Source organism: Crinia signifera, chromosome 6 (assembly GCF_055691185.1).
Source record: "Crinia signifera chromosome 6, ASM5569118v1, whole genome shotgun sequence".
Classification (NCBI taxonomy): domain Eukaryota; kingdom Metazoa; phylum Chordata; class Amphibia; order Anura; family Myobatrachidae; genus Crinia; species Crinia signifera.
The window spans coordinates 80,356,851-80,374,967 of record NC_139222.1 but is presented as its reverse complement, the minus strand read 5'-3'; the positions used below and the strand labels follow the sequence as shown (position 1 = coordinate 80,374,967).

Here is an 18,117-nt window from a genome sequence, read left to right as displayed (position 1 = left end):
AGCTGGGGGTCCTTTCCCGGCTTTGGGATTAAGGATGTGTATGCCTCCGTGAATGATGGGAATAGGGGCCTCTCCTTCAATATCGTGTTATACATGTTCAGCAATGTCGGTGTGATCTCTGTCTCTAACATCTTATAATATACTCCCGAGAACCCGTCTGGGCCCGGAGCTTTATGGGAACATAAGTCTTTTATTACCGAATGGAGCTCTTCGGCCGTTATTTCCTTTGTAAGGCTATCCCTTTGTTCCTGACTGAGAGGGGGTAGGTGGGCGGATGTTAGGAGAGATTCTTGATTAGCTCTCTGTACCGGCGTTGCCTTGTATAGGGATCTGTAATATTCCTCAAAATGTGCTAGTATGTCTTTAGTAGTAAAGTCAATTTTATTGTTTTTGGGGTCTTTAACTGAGGTATCGAATGAACGCTTTCTGTAAGGTTTAGACATTAGTGATAATAGTTTACCCGACTTGTTACCCCATTTATAATACATTTGTTTAGGAATGATTCCAAAAATGTTTTATTATTCAGGCAAGCTTCTAGATTAGTTTGTGTTGGTGTGGATTGATATAGTCTAAAGGACTGTGACACCAAGGAATGTAATTCTCTATAGTGTTTGGCCTGTTCCCTTTTCCGCCTAGAGATATACTGGATTATGTGTCCTTGCATTACCGCCTTGGACGCTCCCCAGAACAACGCAATATCCTCCCAATGTTCCAGATTATCGTCATGATAATTGTTCCATGAGTTAATCAAAAATTGTTTGAAGTCATCCGATTTGCCTAGATAGTCCGGGAAGCGCCAAAGGCGGTCCGTTCCACTGTTTGAGTCTAGCCATAAGCTCAAGGAAATGGGGGCGTGGTCCGATATCAATATGTCAAAGATGTCGTCCTGTTTCACCCTTGACATTAAACTATTTGAGACTAGAAAGAAGTCAATCCTAGAGAAAGTTTGATGTGCCCTGGATAGGTGTGTATAGGATCTTTCCTGATCGTGAAGAAGGCGCCAGGGATCACTTGTTGCACGCCGCCGTCCGGACGGCGAGTGCAGCGTCATCTGACGCGGCGGGGGACGTTGCCGGGCAGCGTCCCAAGCCTCACTCTGAGGCTAGGCGTCGGGGCGTTGCTAGGCAACATCCCCGAACTTCCGCCCGGCGGCCGGGAACGCGCGCGCCTGACGTCAGTCAGGCGGCGCGAATTTTAAATAAATATCCGGTGTCTGCTGGGCACAGACGCCGGTTATAGCTTCTGCTACCCTTTGCATTTAGCTGTTCCCCCCGGACCTCTAGGTCCTTGGTCCTAGATCCTTGGGCTGTGGTTCTTCACCTCAGCCTCCCTGGTCTCCCGGCTTGCCAGCTTGTGTCCTCCCGTGGATCGTGTTTAACCTGCTGTTCCCTGGACTCCACTGCTGTATTTCTTTCTCAGCCTGTGAGCCTGCATCGGACCCACCGTCTCCATCTCTCGTGGGTCACGTAAGTGCTCCAGTGGAGCCCGGGTCTTTTCCTTCTTTAGTTTCCTGGCCCTCCGTGGCTGAGCCCCTCCGTGGGTTATCCGTGGTTTTCTATCTTTTGCCTCTTTGTCCCAGTCTTTCGGTATATGTTCCCTTGCCCCTGTCTGTCATTGGTATTCTGTTTAGGTAGGAGTGTCACTTCTTCATCCAGATCCCAGCTTTGGGAGTCACGGTCTGTCTGGGGTGTTATTGGGGACTCCCGTCCATCCGCTAGGTGTCTGCGACTTGGTCGCACTCCCCGTCTTGGCCAGGTGCCGGCAGTTAGGGGCCTTTTTCCAGTTAGGTCCTTTAGTCAGCCTATCCTCTTGAGATACCCTGTGGCGATCGCTTACCCCTTGTCATCACATAAGACCTGGCTGCATCGGGGTCGGAGCGGGCCTAACTCGCTCCTTCGAACGCGGCAGCCACAGGTGAAGCCTAGCTCCGCAGGGGTTTGCCATCTGCCTCGGGGACTCAACAGAGAGAGTGTAGGACCCGCTGTGGCCGTCCTAACCGGCGGTCCCGGCTGCGGGCTCACGCCTGATTACCTCACCTTCCGGAACCCGTTGTTGTCTCCTGCGCCCAGGCCAGGGCATCGTAACATTATAACCGGCCAGAATAAGAGAGATTTCCTCTGTCAAATACCGTGTGGGGTAGTTAATTGTGTCATCTGGTACTATGAGTACCACTCCCCAGACTTGGCCTCCAGACTCAGGGGGTTCAGATCCCAAAATGAACTTGCCTGATCGGTTCTCTGGGGATCGCAAAACCTTTTTTAACTTTCGAGAGAGCTGCAAGTCGTATTTTCGGCTCAAACCACGCTCCTTCTCATCCGAGGCCCAGCGTATTGGACTTGTTATATCTTTGCTCCAGGGTGACCCCCAGACCTGGGCCTTTGGACTGAATTCGGACAGCTCTGTCCTCCTTAGACAGTTTCTTTAGTTCACTCGGGTTGTTGTATGATGATCCTGACCGTGAAGCCTCAGCTGAGACTCATCTTAGGGCCCTTAGGCAAGGGAAAGACCCAGCTGAGGTCTACTGTACCGAGTTCCGCCGATGGGCGAATGATTGCGGGTGGAACGACCCTGCATTACGCAGTCAATTTCGTTGCGGTCTTACAGATGAGATCAAGGATTGCCTCATTCAATACCCGGCACCTAAAACACTGGACAAATTAATGGAATTAGCCATTAAAATTGACCGTTGCCTCCGTGAGCGGAGGTCGGAACGGGGATCGCTCACTCGGGTGGTACCCTATGTTCCGGTTACCCCTGAGGAAAGCGAGGAGCCCATGCAACTTGGGGCAGCTCGCATTTCCCCAGGGGGGATATCTGGGGGTAGTTGCACAATGCTGCTCCCGCAGGAGGCAACTGACAATGGGGTCCAGAAGGGGCAATGTGCGGAGTTTGCCTGCGCTGTCTGGACAGCAAACCAAAGGGTAACAGGGATACGATGGGGGCACCTCCAACCCACACAAAAACTCACCAGCCGCGGTATGTAGAAAGCTGAAGTGTTCCTCCAAGTCCCCGGCCGGACCCGCAGGTGCCGATGCTCCGTACCGACCAGCGGCGTCAGGAGTAGAAGGAGGTGGGAGGGTGCAGCACAGGCCTCCACTTCGAGCACCAGCAGCCGCCGGCGTGTAGCATCCCCCCCCCCAGACGTCAGGGTCCAGGGGAAGGGGCAGTGTAGGCAGATGGACGGAGCCTGCCACAGGTAAGCCCTTCTTGGTGTGGGGGTGGTGGGGCGGCTCTATGCTCGGGCTCCAAGGGTCGCGACCTTCAGGGGGATCGGTGGTCCCTGCGCGGACGATAGGCACCAGCCAGGGGGGAGAGCACACGCAGCTTCAGCAGGGATCCGTCCCGGCCAGGCTCCCGCAGGCAAGTTGCAAGCCGGGTCCTGTGCGGCGTCAGCGACACAGCGCGGAGTCCTCATAGCCAAGTCTCGGCGGGGTCCAGGGGAAGGGGCAGCGTAGGCGAGTGGATGTAGCCTCTGCCAGGTAAGCCCTCCTCGGCCTGGGGGTGGTGGTGCGGCTCTATGTTCGGGCTCCAGGTGCCACAAAGTTCAGGTGGATCGGAGGTCTCGGCGCGGATGGCAGACACAGGCAAGGGGAGAGCACACGTAGCTCCAACAGGGATCCCGAATAATATATTTTTATGAATTCATTTAAGGGAATAGACATTTCATTTACATACAGATGTTAGTTAAACATTTTTTTTATACCTGCATGATCATTAACATATTATTCAGTACATCAATACTGTTGCTGTTATTTTTGCTAAATGTAATAATTTATCTTTAACCATGTATTGTTGCTATTATATATGAAGGTATGTTATCAGTATACTACCAGTTGCATTATGGATAAATGATAAAGTAGGTTTATATCTGCTCCCCCTAAATAGTATTTCCAAAAGTATCCGTACCTGTAATATGTGTAATACCCCAGAGGTCGTCTTGTGTTTTATGACAGAGGTATTGAAAATCTTAACAAGTATGACTCAATGACCAAGACTGAGCTCACAGTAACAACAGAAATTACCAGATAGCAGCTCACATCCCTGAATTTCTAGGTACGGCAGAAGGATCTCTGGGGAGTTTCTACCCCTGATTGTGTTGTCACAGGATGTGTGTGGTGCGGTCAAGTAGCTCCTTGGAAATGGCCAGTTGAAAAAAAAACAGACAAGCAACTGGAGAGCAGAAAGAGTAGGACTGTTTGGGCCACTGCGGAGAGATCTCTGTAGAGTCCGATCATCCTGAAGGTTCTCTATCACCATCCAGGAGATGGTCTTACTGATATTGTTGCTTGAGTCATTGGGAGAGTGCATACCCTGCCAGAGCAGTGTGGGTACCTCTAAGAGGGTTATGGATTTGCCATCCACCTCCCCTTCCAGCATCAGAGATCCATGTCATTTTAAGATGTCCCCTCTAATAGTCCAACATTTGACCAGATCCCTTCCTCTCTGTGAAGGGAACAAATTAACTCTTTATTCAACTAGAGATGTGCAGGTTCGGATTTACCTGGATTTACTCGGATCTCAAAGGGGGATCTTATTCGCTATCCAAAACATGTGACAGCCGATAGCCAATAAGATCTCGTTTTGAGATCCGAGTAGATCTGGGTAAAGCCCTGTACACACACATCGATTTGCTTTTGATTCAATGTTAGATTCCATTTTCTATTAGATCTGGCATCAGATCTTTCCATTAGATTTGGCATTAGATCTGTACTTTTGCGTTAGATATTGAATTCGATTTACATGCATGGTACATTGTACACATCCGATTTACTAGATCGAATTCGATATTTCCTTGGCTGCACAGTAGATTTTTCTGTTCGATTTTGTGAAAACGGGAGCGCGCATCGAATCGAATGTAGATCAAAAGGGACACAAAACCATTCGATTTCATTTAGGATTTTATTAGATTTTGATCACCCTCCCTGTGGTCATCTGTGCTGGGATCACCCTCCCTGTGGTCATCTGTGCTGTGATCATCCTCCTTGTGGTCATCTGTGCAGTGATCACCCTCCCTGTGGTCATCTGTGCTGTGATCACCCTCCCTGTGGTCATCTGTGCTGTGATCACCCTCCCTGTGGTCACCACCTAATTTTGTGTGTTGTGATCCGTATAATTTTTCTGTACGTTATCCGTACACTATAATTTTTCTGTACTTTATCCGTACACTATAATTTTTCTGTAGGTGATCCGTACACTATATTTCTGTGCGTGATCCGCATACTATATTTCTGTACCTTATCCGTACACCATAATTTTTCTGTGCATTTGTACCCCATAATTTTTCTGTGCTTTTGTACCCCATAATTTTTTCTGTGCGTTACTCGTACACCATCATTTTTCTGTGTATTCGTACACCATAATTTTTCAGTGCATTTGCACACCATAATTTTTCAGTGCATTTGCACACTATAATTTTTCAGTGCATTTGCACACCATAATTTTTCAGTGCATTTGCACACTATAATTTTTCAGTGCATTTGCACACCATAATTTTTCAGTGCATTTGCACACTATAATTTTTCAGTGCATTTGCACACCATAATTTTTTAGTGCATTTGCACACTATAATTTTTCAGTGCATTTGCACACCATAATTTTTCAGTGCATTTGCACACTATAATTTTTCAGTGCATTTGCACACCATAATTTTTCAGTGCATTTGCACACTATAATTTTTCAGTGCATTTGCACACCCATAATTTTTCAGTGCATTTGCACACCATAATTTTTCAGTGCATTTGCACACTATAATTTTTCAGTGCATTCGCACACCCATAATTTTTCAGTGCGTTCGCACACCATAATTTTTCTTTACGTGGCTTAATTTTTCTGGAAAATTGTCAGTGCTACAAAACCCCACACGTGTTGAAGCACCTCCTAAATACATACACCAATAAAACTATGGCCCACCGAACATATACTGCCGAGGAGGCATACGAGTTTCTGGCCTCTGAAACTGAGTCTGCTAGCGAGGATGAGACAAATTTCCGTTTGTCATCCTCTTCATCATCTAGTGACTCTGATGAACCCCCAAGGAGGCATCGCAGGACTCCCACTGCAGTAGTCGAGTCCACTGACCCTACATGGACAACCACTGAAAACTACGTACCCCAGGTCCCTGAGTTCACAGGGAATCCAGAAATACAATTCAATTCAGCAGGGTTCAGAGAGCTGGACTTTTTAAAAAAAAAAATACTGATGATTTAGTTAATCTAATGGTCACCCATACTAATGTTTATGCCCAACAATTTATTGAGCAAAACCCCACCTCTAATTATGCCCAGCTCCGCAAGTGGACCCCTGTACATAAAAATGAAATGGTTATATTTTGGGGCCTTGTACTGTGCATGGGGCTAGTGAAGAAGCCCACGATTAGGTCCTACTGGAACACAGACATCTTATACAATACACCAGTGTTCCGTGTGGCTATGTCAAGGACCCGCTTCGAAGCGATCCTTAGGTTTCTCCATTATAGGGATAATGCACAGTGCCCACCCCGGGATGACCCAATTATGACCGGTTATATAAACTTAGACCCCTAATAGACCATTTTAGTTCCAAGTTTGCCCAGGCATACATCCCCGAGAAGCACATTTCAATAGATGAGTCCCTGGTACATTTCAAAGGGAGGCTCCAATTCCGCCAGTACCTGCCAAGTAAGAGGGCAAGGTATGGCGTGAAGATGTACAAGCTGTGTGAGAGTACATCAGGGTACACACACAAATTTAGGATATATGAAGGTAGAGACACAAAAATAGACCCCCCACAATGCCCCCCCTTACTCGGAATTAGTGGGAAGATAGTGTGGGATTTGGTGCACCCACTGATGGACCAGGGATACCACCTGTACCTGGATAATTTCTATACCAGCGTCACACTATTCAAAAGCCTCGCTAGGTCGCTGCTTGGGCAAACACTTAGAAGGGGCGAGAGCAGGGCATTATGCAGCGACAATGTACTGTGTGTCAAGTATAGGGACAAGAGAGATGTCCTTAACTTGACAACAGTGCATGGCCATAGCAGCACCCCTGTCCCAGTGTGGGGCACAAGTACCGAAACCCCAAAACCCAACTGCATTGTGGATTATAATAGGTACATGGGGGGGTCGACCTGTCAGATCAAGTGCTGAAGCCTTACAGTGCCATGAGAAAAACAAGGTTCTGGTATAAAAAATTAGCTATACACATAGTACAAATGGCACTGTACAACGCATTTGTACTACATCGATTTGCAGGCCAAAGGGGGATATTCCTGGAGTACCAAGAGGCAGTAATAAAGGCCCTTATTTTTGGCAACCAGGAACAGGGGGGCCCTAGTACTTCTGGAAGCGAGGCCTCGCGAATTGTACCAGGGCAACATTTTCCGAGTGAAGTCCCCCACACTGGAAAGAAAGGAAGGTCCCAGAAACGATGTAGAGTATGCTACAAAAAGGGGATAAGAAAGGACACAACTTACCAATGTGAAACCTGCCCCACACAACCCGGCTTGTGTATCAAAGATTGTTTTAAGATATATCACACTTCCCTTGAATTTTAATGTTTTAAAATTTATTTAGATGTACTCCACACAGCTTGTACAAAGAGCCGCATGCCATTACCTTCCCTTCTGAGTCTTGCCATGTGTCCAAACAGAAATTTACAAACACATATATGCTATTGCCATACTCAGGAGAAAAAGCACCCCATAATATGTTACACAATTTCTCCTATTAACCCTTGTGAAAATGGCACATTTTGATCTAAAGCTACATATTAATGGAAAAAATTAGTTTTTTTTATTTTCACTGCCCATAACAATTTGACAAAACACAAGTGGGGTCAAAATGCTCACTACGGCCGAAAGTGAGTTCCATGAGGGGGGCTAGTAACAAAAAGGTATCACTTGCTTGGGATTTCCACTGCACAGGTACAATATGGGCTCTGCAAATGCAAGATGGCGCCCGAAAACCATTCCAGCAAACTCTGTGATAAAATGGCACTCCTTCCCTTCTGAAGCCTGCTGTCTGCCCAAATAGCGTTTTACAACCATATATGGGGTATTTCCATACTCAGGAGAAATTGTGTAACAAATTTTGGGGTGCTTTTTCTACTATTGCCCTTTGTGGAAGTATAAAATTATGGGGTGAATCTACAAATTAATGGAAAAAATGACATTTTTCATTTTCACGTATCGATGCCTAACAATTTGACAAAACACCAGTGGGGTCAAAGTACTCACTATACCCATAGATGAGTTCCTTGAGGGGTGTAGTTTACAAAATGGTATCACTTGTTGGGGTTTTTGACTGCTCTGATACAACAGGGGTTCTGCAAATGCAACATGGCCCATGAAAACCATTCCAGCAAAATCTGCGCCAAAAACGCCAAATGGCGCACCTTCCCTTCTGAAGCCTGCTGTCTGCCCAAATAGCGTTTTACAACCATATATGGGGTATTGCCATACTCAGGAGAAATTGTGTAACAAATTTTGGGGTGCTTTTTCTACTATTGCCCTTTGTGGAAGTATAAAATTATGGGGTGAATCTACAAATTAATGGAAAAAATGACATTTTTCATTTTCACGTATCGATGCCTAACAATTTGACAAAACACCAGTGGGGTCAAAGTACTCACTATACCCATAGATGAGTTCCTTGAGGGGTGTAGTTTACAAAATGGTATCACTTGTTGGGGTTTTTGACTGCTCTGATACAACAGGGGTTCTGCAAATGCAACATGGCCCATGAAAACCATTCCAGCAAAATCTGCGCCAAAAACGCCAAATGGCGCACCTTCCCTTCTGAAGCCTGCTGTCTGCCCAAATAGCGTTTTACAACCATATATGGGGTATTGCCATACTCAGGAGAAATTGTGTAATAAGTTTTGGGGTGCTTTTTCTACTTTTGCCCTTTGTGGAAGTATAAAATTATGGGGTGAATCTACAAATTAATGGAAAAAATGACATTTTTCATTTTCACGTATCGATGCCTAACAATTTGACAAAACACCAGTGGGGTCAAAGTACTCACTATACCCATAGATGAGTTCCTTGAGGGGTGTAGTTTACAAAATGGTATCACTTGTTGGGGTTTTTGACTGCTCTGATACAACAGGGGTTCTGCAAATGCAACATGGCGCATGAAAACCATTCCAGCAAAATCTGCGCCAAAAACGCCAAATGGCGCACCTTCCCTTCTGAAGCCTGCTGTCTGCCCAAATAGCGTTTTACAACCATATATGGGGTATTGCCATACTCAGGAGAAATTGTGTAACAAATTTTGGGGTGCTTTTTCTACTATTGCCCTTTGTGGAAGTATAAAATTATGGGGTGAATCTACAAATTAATGGAAAAAATGACATTTTTCATTTTCACGTATCGATGCCTAACAATTTGACAAAACACCAGTGGGGTCAAAGTACTTACTATACCCATAGATGAGTTCCTTGAGGGGTGTAGTTTACAAAATGGTATCACTTGTTGGGGTTTTTGACTGCTCTGATACAACAGGGGTTCTGCAAATGCAACATGGCGCATGAAAACCATTCCAGCAAAATCTGCGCCAAAAACGCCAAATGGCGCACCTTCCCTTCTGAAGCCTGCTGTCTGCCCAAATAGCGTTTTACAACCATATATGGGGTATTTCTAAAATCTGCAGAATCAGAGAATTATATTTTATATTTTGTCTCCTGGTTAACATATGTTATGTTACAGAATATAACTGATTAAACTTGAAATTCTGCCAAAAAAATGAAATTTTAAAATGTCACCTCCATGTTGCTTTAATTCCTGTGCAAAACCTAAAGGGTTACCAAACTTCTAAAATGCTGTTTTGAATACTTTGAGGGGTGCAGCTTTTTAAATGAGGTGATTTATGGGGGTCCCTAAAATTTTGACATTTTGAAATTTTCTTGAAAATGTGAAAAATTGCTTCTATGTTTATAAGCCTCCTACAGTCCTAAAAATGTAAAAGGAAGTTTAAAAAATGATGCCAACATAAAGTAGACATATGGTAAATTCTAGTTATTAACTATTTTGTATGGTATGACTATCTATCTTACAAGCAGAAACCTTTATCTTTTGAAAATGGCAAACTTTTTCACATTTTTGCAAAATTTTGGTATTTTTTACAAATAAACACAGACTGTATGAACCAAAATTTACCACTAACTTGAAATACAATGTGTCACGAAAAAACAATCTCAAAATCAGTTGGATAAGTAAAAGCATTAGAAAGTTATTCCCACATAAATTGACACATGTCTGATTTGAAAAATAGGGCTGCGTCCTTTGGGCCCAAATAGGCCGCGTCCTTAAGGGGTTAATGTAAAAGTGTTGCAATCTCTTTTAATTATTGATTGAATATTCACCCATAGAGTGTATTTATTGCATTTCTTGAATCATTTTGTAAAGTGTCCTATTTGTTACATTGAGAGTTGCAATAAACCCATTTAAATTTGCTACTTTGTTACAATTGTTTGTCAAATCAAATGTGTTTATTTGTAATTCTTATTCAGATATAAAGAATAAATTAATTGCAGCAGATAGACAATTGTATATTAGACCACCTGAGTGGAGTAATATGTACAGGCGCTTCTTGATGAGTGGTTAGGCAAGCTGCTCACACCGTGGGGAGGTCAGCCCCCAGAAAACAGAAATACAAATACACAGGGAGTGGTGGAGCGCTAAATGATAAGAATATATGACCAATTGGGTATTACAATTTATTTTATTTTCACAAAAAAATTCAATTAAGTACTAAAAGCAATTGCATAAAAACGAAGTTCACAGCCGGATATGGAATCCCATAAATTGGGGTACAGATATAGACAATGTACAGTGTCTCACTTGTTCCTGAGATTACTCTCCAGATGGAAAGGGGGTACAGTCTCCCAGAGGGTTTTGGGAACAGCTGGAATGGCGGGTGTCCATAAACCTGACCGGAGAATGAAGCTGGATCCTGGTTGGTAGGATAAAGGTCTCAGTCCTTAAATAAAGAGCTCCGGTGAATAGCAGGTGGTGGTGTCCCTTGCGGTATAATAAGATGTAATACAAACAATGGCACTGAAAAGGGCAGCACTAACCTGCCCAGGGGTTACCTTCCCTGGGTAATAGATAAACGGTAAAATGCAAAAAATAGGAAAAGTGCCCACAGGTAGGAGATAATGCTCACGTATTGTACTTCCTTTTCAAAGTCCAAACGAGTTCTCTATTTCTTTCTCAATAGGATACATAAAAAAAAAAACAGAAGGGAGAAAGAAACACAATGTGTAGTCCTGTTTCCAAATATAGTTCTAATTTTCGGGTTTATGGGCCACACAATATTTTCTCCTTCTTTTCCCGTGTTAGTATATCTTTTATGGGTTCACCACGTGTCGTCTGATTTATATATAAGCTTCGTACATGTATGCTTACATATATCAGGTGCTTTAAACACACATCAAGGTATCTTTGTGACAAGTGTTCTTACTTGTATGCTTACATTCAACTATGTGGGGATCCTCACATCAAGGTATCTTTGACCAAAGACGCACCTCCAGTGGATTTTTCACGTTTTTTTTTTATATATATTCATATATACATAAAAAATATTTTTCCAATCATTAAAATTGTATACCAGTTATTATGGATTGCTATATGACCCAAGTTTGGGAGTCATGAAAAAAGATGTTAAATGCCCGGGAATGCTCAAAAGCGCAAACCCTGAACAAAGAGAAGGATAAATAAAAACTAAAGGATTCCACAGGTGTGGCATGTGTCCAATGTGTAGAATACACAAACATACTCCTACAAAAGTCACAGAATTCACAGCTACAGCTAATGGATCCATATTTAAAATCCAGGAATTCATAACCTGTAACAGTAAAAACTGTATATATGTAATTGAATGCTCATGTGGCCCTCAATACATGGGCAAAACGAGTAGGACACTGAGAGAAAGTTTTATACGAACATAATTTCTATATTTACTTTGTGTGGATTAATAGAATCTGCCACAAAGAGAGTGGCAGGCTAATTCTTTATTATCTAATTAAGTTTGTATAAAACTAGGATGAAATTGTATTATAATATGTGCACAGATTACAAAGGATCAGGTGACTGGAAGTTCCCGTCCCCTCATTATGCGGTCCAAACACAGGAAACCCATGGAGCTCTGTATGCTCACTCCGTGTAACGGAAATGACACACTGAACACCGGAAGCCGGAAGTCCAGGCTGACGCTGTAGATGAGATCTAAGTGCTAAAAACAGCGCAGCACTGTACTCTGCTTCCCAATACGATGCATATATAGAACAACTACTGTATGTGGTACTAGCCATCTTAAATCCTCTAGACCTCATATAAGATCGCAGGACGCTTTACACATATGCGTTCCATGGAAAACCGGAAGTTGGACGCGGCGTGCGTTCCAACGACCGGAAGTAGAATACATATAATAATTTTACCATTTTTTTACTGCATATTCCTCATCTATGAATTCGTTTTTTAATACTTACTGCCTCCTATTAATTATTATTATTATTTATACTATACGATATGACTATTTTTATTTGATATGTGTAGATTTTTCACCAATGTTTGAGTTGACCAATTGGGTAACAGGTTGAAATGTCAAATGTTTTACTTCCAGTACAGAGGTATTTTAACCCTGATTAGATCTATGCCATTATGCCTTTGAAAAAGTTGCCTGTGGGCAACGAAACACGTCAGGCAAGGTGCTACAGTCTGACATTTGGGACCTTATACAGAAACAAGTTCTCACTTGGACCAACTCTCCGCCATCTCCCCCATACCGAGGTTATTCCATCTGGGACATTCACTGGACACTGCAAGGGACACCACCACCTGCTATTCACTGGAGCTCCTTATTTAAGGACTGAGACCTTTATCCTACCAACCAGGATCCAGCTTCTTTCTCCGGTCAGGTTTATGGACACCCACCATTCCAGCTGTTCTCAAAACCCTCTGGGAGACTGTACCCCCTTTCCATCTGGAGAGTAATCTCAGGAACAAGTGAGACACTATACATTGTCTATATCTGTACCCCAATTTATGTTATTCCATATCAGGCTGTACACCTCGATTTTATGCAATTGCTTTTAGTACTTAGTTGAATTTTTTAGTGAAAATAAAATAAATTGTAATACCAAATTGGTCATATATTCTTATCATTTAGCGCTCCACCACCCCCTGTGTATTTGTAATTGCAGCAGATAGACTCTCTCTAATACCGTGTCATCACTCAGCTATCAAAGAGAGTATGAGAAAATTTGGCATCTCAGTATCAAATATCGCTAGTGGAAGTATTACATATGGTTTGTATGAATAGAAAATATTGTAATTCAGCATTGAAATTCACCAGGGGCCAAATGTAATAGGATGAGACTTTTAGAAAGTGAGATCTTTTTTGGAGAGTTTTCCCATTTTTTTTTTTAAGTGGCAATCATTGACAATGCAAAACCAGGATTGCTGCTTTAAAAAAAATGGGAAAACTCTACAAAAAAAAGATCTCACTTTCTGAAAATCTCATCCTATTACATTTGGCCCCAGATATGTTATCAGAATATTCTGACTTGCAAAATCTTCAGTGCCAGCAATTAAAATTCTGAGAAGATCCTGTGATTTGCCTCAATAGTCAGGACAACCAAAAATCAGATAATGTTTACCTAGCGTAAGACTCAAAATTTGGCATTTTTATACAACTTATCACATTTTGTTTGGTTGTCACTTCTCTTTAGTGTTCCATGTACTTGCATGTTTTGCTCTTTCCCATTTGTTTCTCTAATACACCAACAAGCCGGGTCACACTGCCATTTCCACCAAGCAAAATGCCAGGTGGGTGACATCAGCAGAGACGGGTACTGAGTCAGCACTGATGGATGATAGGATCTCCAAGCACTGGCTTTTTCATTGCAGTGAAGATATCCGGGTCGCATTGACCCAGGTTAACGGTTTACACTGCACCGCAAGCTGGGGTTCAACCCTGCTCACTTTCCGAGTTGAAATGCTGGGTAGTTTGACCTGGGTAATTTTAACTGGGATTATTTACACTGCCTGCAATCCCAGGTTTTTGCATACTTCCGTGGTAAAACCCAGTATTTTGTAGGCGATATAAAAGGTGTATAAATACCAGCCCTGAATTTTCTAACTAATTAAAATATAAAATCAATGTATTACATATAAAGTATGATTTAAGTAATATAAATATTTATCTAAAAACATAAAAATTAAAGATCTTATTGTCTTTTTACCATAGGTTTTTCTGGGTAACACCACTGTCTTTCTAGTACATCCTTTGCTCCTCTAGGGAGCCTGTTGCGTGTCTGCACACCAATTATTTAATTTAGTACTTTTTGAGAGCACCCCAATATCAGATAGATGGATAATAGATCAAACAGTCCCTTCTCTCTTTTTTTCTGTAAATATAACACCACTGTCTTCAAGCTCCAGAATTAATTGCATTCTGGTGCTTGATGCATTATCAGAGATTGACCACAAAATCTGGTTTAATGTGTCGGCCCAAAGTCAGTTATGAAAAAAAGCACACACAAATTCTTAAAATATGTATGCAAGTAGAATATGCAAATATTAAGATACAGATTACTACCGTAATTAATTCACTAAATTACATCTTAATATTACATACTACATATTCATTGCACGCTAATATGTGGCAAGAGGTTAATGGGGAAAGGATGAGGAAAACAATTGTTGTAGTCCAAGTGCCCAGATGGCCTATATTTCATATAATTCTTAAAAAATATCCCCTGCTGTTTTGCTATTGTGTACTATTTCTACACCTATGAGGAAATCTCCACTTGATTATTATTATTCAATTATTTAGATAATCCCACAATGCAAATAACTTTTTACACAGCTGCAAAGCTTGATTAACATTTCCGAGCAGCAGTGCCGGGTTAAACCCAGTGTAGGGCCCTAGGTAGTGGAAATCTCGGGTCTCCCATATATACTAATATGTTTTTAATTTTAACAACCACTCTCCAGTGTTTTTCCATGCCTTGATATAAAACTACATTTAGTAATTGTATGCACTCGCTCTTCGGCTTCGTATGTCAGGGCATGCATATACCAGTGTACGACCACACACTCATGAGTGGTGTATCTAATAAATCCATATACACATATATATAGTCATAAATGCATTTTAATTCAGGAAGTATTGAAATATTAGAATACTTTTTATTGTGTCCTTTATTTTTCATGTACAAATACATGTTGATTTGGCTAATTTACATTATTTTCCAGGGATACCAGGTCAAAAGGGAGACAAAGGTTCAAGCGCTGGAGAGTCAGGTTTGTAGGGTACTGAGAGTAAAATAATATTGTCTCATGTATATGTCTTTGCCAAGCGCACCAGCTGGTGGTATTTGGTGGCTGGTTTACATGGATGCACTAGTGTCTCATGGGCTCGTGTCCATTGCCGAAATATGGGGCCTTGCACGAGTCTCCGACTTGAATGCACCCCAAATATATATATATGCAGCCAAGCCAACAGGTCTGAATTAGACCCTAAGTCATACTCCCTGAACATAAACAGCAGAAACAGGTGGATTCTTTTTGATCCCTCTCTATTTATGGGTGAAAGTTTTCAAGCAGCCTGATACAATCTGTCAGTGGGATATGGATATTGGGTCACCAGCAAGCAAGCGAGGAGACGCGGTGCAATTTAATCTGTGTTCATGTGGACTGTGTTTACATTCGGGTCAAAAAACAGTGAAAATCCCGATGTCGACCTTTTGACTGTCAACCTAATGACCCTGTTGACCTAACCCATGTCGACCTAAATTTATGACGACCTAATGGTCTAGACCTAATGACAGTCTAACAACTTGCTGGTGACCAACTGCTCCACACCCTTGTCAGTGAGGATGTATGAAATTCTCCATTAGTAAAAGAGATATTTGCATCTCTTATATATATTTTTTTCAAGAAGATTCTGTCTACAAATGCTGATTTATCTTTATAAGTTTAAATAAAAGTTATATTAATAAAATTATTTTATATTCACAATATACACATAAAAATGTATGTAGTTAATTTTCCAAAATGTTTAAAGCACCTTTAGTATAACAAATTGACAGAATATTTGAAGTGGTACAATTAATTGTACTGTATAATTGTTGTTAATGTATACATACATAGCTAATTACAATTGAAAATAAACCAAAAATGCTAGAATAATTTATAGATGACTTTACTTTTACAGGATTACATGCAAATCTACAACAAAAGCTAGCATCTGTTGAAGAGCAATTACGCAATTTGCAGTCCACTATAGCTGTACAGAAAAATGGTGTGTATGATCCTCATGAAAATACTTGAATGGCATTGGCATGTATTGTGGGATAAAGGTATAGGCATCATGTGGTGACTACTGTATATAATATGTTGTGAATATAATATATGTTGTGCATTGTGTGACATTATCTCGTAATTTTTGTTTTGGAAATGTCAATAATCATTTTCATATGGTCTCTCCTTTACATTGGTTGTTTCCTACGAAACCTTCCTTTGTACGGCGCTGCGAAACACTTGTGGCGCCTTATAAATAAAATTATAATAATAATAGTATTAAACCAACAAGAGAGCAGGTAGACTCAGGGGCAGATTTATTAAGCTTGGTTAAGTGATAAAGTGTCTGGTTTTTATCACCGGCCAATCAACTCCTAACTGTGAAGTTACAGGCTTGGTTTGAAAAATGACTGATTTTTAACACCGGACAATCAGCTCCTACCTGTCATTTTTCAAACCAAGCCTGTAACTTCACAGTTAGGAGCTGATTGGCCTGTGATAAAAACCAGACACTTTATCATTTCACCGAGCTTAATAAATCTACCCCTTTGTGGCCTCTACACAACATGGACTACCTAATAAACACGGCAAAGGTTCCTGATAGACACATTGGAGATTTATGGGATTATTCAATCTGTGCCAATATTTTTTGACAGGAAATATCAGCACTCACCTATTCAATGCTGCTAATAACTACGGCATTGCATTGCATTTAATTCCAGCTTTCGAGTTACAGTCGGAAGATACGAAAATGGCCTGGGATTCTAACTCTTGGGACGTTCCGACAGTTGGAATCCCGGAATGAATACCCCCCTTAGCCTCTCATATGATCTAATAAGGTGTTGGCCTCTTCAACAAGTGAATTTGAATGGGAATAAAGGGGGTAGCTGTAGAAAGTGTTACTGACATTGGTAGAATATATTGGGCCTTATTCTGGTCTGTGCGTATATTTCCGATTTATTTCGGAGAGGTCCGCACGCCACGCTGTGCGGACATCGTACGAAAAAACGCCCACCGGTCCTCCGCATTCGGACGGACTCGCTCTTTAAGAAGAGGGCGTGTTTACGGACGACATCCTAACCTTGCGTGTGCGGTGGACACACACATATTCTGCACGGTCTTACAGCGTATGCACGGTCTTACCGCGTCAGAACGGACGGGAACCTGCCCGTACGCACTGATGCGGTGTATTTACGCACAATTCAACACTATTATCTGAACAACGAAATCTGTTAAATGACCCACTTATGCAATTATGCAACCTCATTAAAAAGGGATTGTGTTTAATGGTCATCTATTATTTATCTAATTGATAATTAAACACTCTAATACCACTTGAGATTAACCCTTACATCATGCTAAGTTCACCACATTCTTTTTTGCCCCTTTAAGCCCATGTGCTATGTATGCATATTGCATCATCTATTATTCTTCACATTCAAACACACACATACACATCAACACACTATGTACATCTTTACATTACCCTTCACTTTCAACCACTTGTATGCACTAAACCCATCTATATACTATATATACCTTTTGCACCTTACATAAATAAACAGCACTATTTATACTTATACTGTAAAATAATAAAATAACACACAGACCACTTCTAACTTTCAGCAAAAAAAATATTTACATAACAAAAAAAAAAAAAAACTTTTCACAGCAGGAGGTCGCAGAGGTCATGCACATCTGCAGCCATGATCAGAAGGTGCTGCCGCAGCCTTAGGAGGGCCCCTCTGACACCCTCGCCTTCTTCCCTCTGGTCATCTGTGGGCATGTTGAAGGGGGTTCAACATTAATTATGCTATTCAGGTAGAC

General features: G+C 42.0%; 1 protein-coding gene across 2 annotated transcripts in view; it reads left to right on the top strand.

Moving 5' to 3' along the window:
- LOC146007739 (pulmonary surfactant-associated protein D-like) overlaps positions 1-18,117 on the top strand; it is a 90,185-nt gene that overhangs the window by 49,938 nt on the left and 22,130 nt on the right. For both annotated transcript variants that reach the window (XM_083146321.1, XM_083146322.1), the window contains exons 4-5: positions 15,244-15,291; positions 16,205-16,291. In XM_083146321.1, coding sequence (XP_083002447.1) covers positions 15,244-15,291; positions 16,205-16,291 — 135 coding nt within the window. The remainder of the gene's footprint in view (positions 1-15,243; positions 15,292-16,204; positions 16,292-18,117) is intronic.